This window comes from Acyrthosiphon pisum, chromosome A2 (genome assembly GCF_005508785.2).
Source record: "Acyrthosiphon pisum isolate AL4f chromosome A2, pea_aphid_22Mar2018_4r6ur, whole genome shotgun sequence".
Lineage (NCBI taxonomy): Eukaryota > Metazoa > Arthropoda > Insecta > Hemiptera > Aphididae > Acyrthosiphon > Acyrthosiphon pisum.
In genome coordinates, this window is record NC_042495.1 from 104,127,311 (window position 1) to 104,130,272 (window position 2,962).

At 28.3% G+C, this 2,962-nt stretch overlaps 1 protein-coding gene across 1 annotated transcript in view; it reads right to left on the bottom strand.

The window, feature by feature from the left end:
- LOC103309537 (transcription factor Adf-1-like) overlaps positions 1 to 556 on the bottom strand; it is a 2,657-nt gene extending 2,101 nt beyond the window's left edge. The window contains exon 1 of the mRNA XM_008185172.1: positions 406 to 556. Within this exon, the coding sequence (XP_008183394.1) occupies positions 406 to 556 (151 nt within the window). The remainder of the gene's footprint in view (positions 1 to 405) is intronic.
- Between the last annotated feature and the right edge of the window lie 2,406 nt (positions 557 to 2,962).

Genomic DNA, 2,962 nt, shown 5'->3' on the forward strand with positions numbered 1-2,962 from the left:
TTAATTTTTAAGCTTTTTTTTGGTTTAGTTGTATATTTTAGTATTTAAAATACATGCCTACAAATGTTATATTTAAAAAAAATACTGTTGAGTATCTAATTAAAAATTAAATTATACGATACCTAGATAATAGGTAATTGTTCTTAACTTGTTTGTTAATCGTTACAATCATTTAATGCAAATTTAATCTACTCTAGTACTCGACTACCGAATATCAGAGCGTCACCCATTTCACCCCCTTTTTTATTTGAATCCCATTTCTTATTATCTAATTGTAATTATTTTAAACTTAATTGTATCATTTAATTATAAGAAACCTTGTATTAAATACTTAAATGTATAAAAAATTTAAATAATATAAGTTAAAATATGCTAATATATTAACCATACAAGTAAAACACTTACCAGTTTTTCCAATAAATGAACTCGCAATCTCCTTCCATATGTTGTCCTTCAGCGTAGCGTCTTTAAAATCTGTTAAGCCATGGTCGTACAATGCTGGATAATTTGATATCAGCTCACATAGCTTAGATTCATCATCTCGCGAAAAATTCATTTTTATTACTTTATAAAATAATAAAATGAAAACGACAACGTTATACCTCTACGATTACAACGATAAAGACGCGTGCAGAAATTTCCGCTTCCCACCAATACTATTTGTCATGAATTATAAGCATAGACCGGATATTTATACATATTATAAGTTATTAATTTTTGTAAAATCCTGTAATAAGTATTTATTTCCGAATAAGTTAAAAATAAAAACAACAGGTAGGTACCTACCTTGATGGCCAATATCTTATTATTTTTGTTCAACGGTATTATTAACATTTTATTGCAGGACAGGCAGTTGGTACCTTTTATAAATTTAGAATATTGGATTCCCTTTACTAGAAGCGTGTTGAACTATTATAATATACTCTGTATGCAATAAGATACATATAGTTATAACTTATTCATTATTGCATGCAGAGTATATTATTGTCTAGTATATATTATCTTGTTTTTATTTTACTTTATAAAGTAAAATAAAAACAAGAAACAAAATTGCAATAATATAATAATACAAATTCACGTACGTCACACATTCACAATACTGTCAACACTTCCAATTGGTATTAGATAATACGATTAAACTAATGTATACATGTTTTTTATATAATTTATGTTACAGGAAAATAGGTCTATATGTGTAGAATTTATAATTACCAATTGTTATGAGTATGTTTGTCCAAGAATCTAGTAAATAATTGGTTTTTATGTTTTTTAAGATAAATAAGTGATTGTTTCTAGTTTATAATTAAAGTTTTCTAATAAAGGACCACAATATATTTCATTGATAAGTAATTTATATAAAACATTTAAATTTTTTTATTTTCATAAAACAATACAAAAAATTATAATATATCTTTAAAAGGATTTGTACAATTTTCAAGTCAAAATACATTCAAATTTAAAATTGATACCTATAATAGGCTATAGTAGCTAAAACATTCTATACTTTCATATTTTAACGCAAGTTATACCATATATGTTATATTTTTACCATTAATAGATTTTATTTTCTAAGAAAATTTAATTTGTGAGGTAAATACAATTTAAAAATATTAATGTGAAGTTGTCTACATTTTAGTAGTTTTTTGCTAATTTTGGAAAAGTATTGTGAATTTCGAAAATATGCACCTACAATATATAATATTATTATGTACCAAGTTGAGGTAATTTTGGATCTATAGATTTTAACGACGCTGATTGCTGGATATAATTTTTGATATGTGATTTTTAATAAATGCAAACCAAATTATTTTTTTTTATCATTCGTTTTTATGACGTCCCCTAAATTCATAATAATTTGGACGCCCTAGGGCACTTGCCTCACTTCCCCTTTTGGTACGACTATGGAGGTGGGAGAAATATTATAGACGGTCGCTGCAGTCGACTGCATTGACTGGTCCTAGCACCAGTCGCTGCAGTCGACCGCACGCGGCTCGTGCGTCCGTCGCGTGAACGAAACCGGCTCCATAAAGTTTATGTACATACACTACGTGCAGTCGACTGCATGCAGTCACTGCTGCAGTCGACTGCAGAAACGAAACCGCACCTTAAGCTACACGAATCTTTTGACATTTTTTTTTAAACTGCCCGAAAAAGTGTTGCCGGAAAAAAACGTGTAAAAACGCACGAGGTAATGCGTATTGCCGTATTGTACGTGAACCAGTCGATTATCTGACGTCTTTATTTTAGACGATAATAATAGTAGGTATATCCCCGATGAATAAACGGAAAAATAACTAAATTATATAAATTATAATCTGTAAACGTAACAAACAATTGAATAGTTTTTTTTTGGACCACGAAATGTCAAGCATAAGCTTCGACATATTTGAAAATATCTCTTTAGTCTGCGCAGAGTTGTTATTTTTTTGATTTACATTAGAAACGACGAATCAACATGTAGGAAAAAACGGATTTGCTGTAAATCTTATCGTTAAAAGATTTTCAACATTTATTTTTCAACTTCTGGATAGTTCTTAAATGTCCTGTTTAAATTAAATCCATGTTTTTTCTATTGGAATGGCTATTATTATTATTCGCATTTATATAAATTATTCTAAAACTGATAACAAACGCATCAGGATAAAAAAAAACAATATGCTTACGTACTACATTTTGATTTCAAACGGCGGTGAATAGTTATTATAGTATTAAATTATTTTATATAATTTTCCAGTATTTTTAACCTTGTTCTACACTTAACACTTTTCACGGTAGGTAGTAAAAAAGCGCAAAAAGTTTCATATAGAATCTCTATAAATTGGAAATTGAACACGGTCTGAAACTTTGAACTTTAAAAAGGTAATTTTTAAATTCTTCAGCAGTCGAGAAAATTGCATAGAACAGCAAAAAAAAAAAAAAAATGAAAAATGGCGAAGTAATGAAAGAAACCGCACTGCTCAAA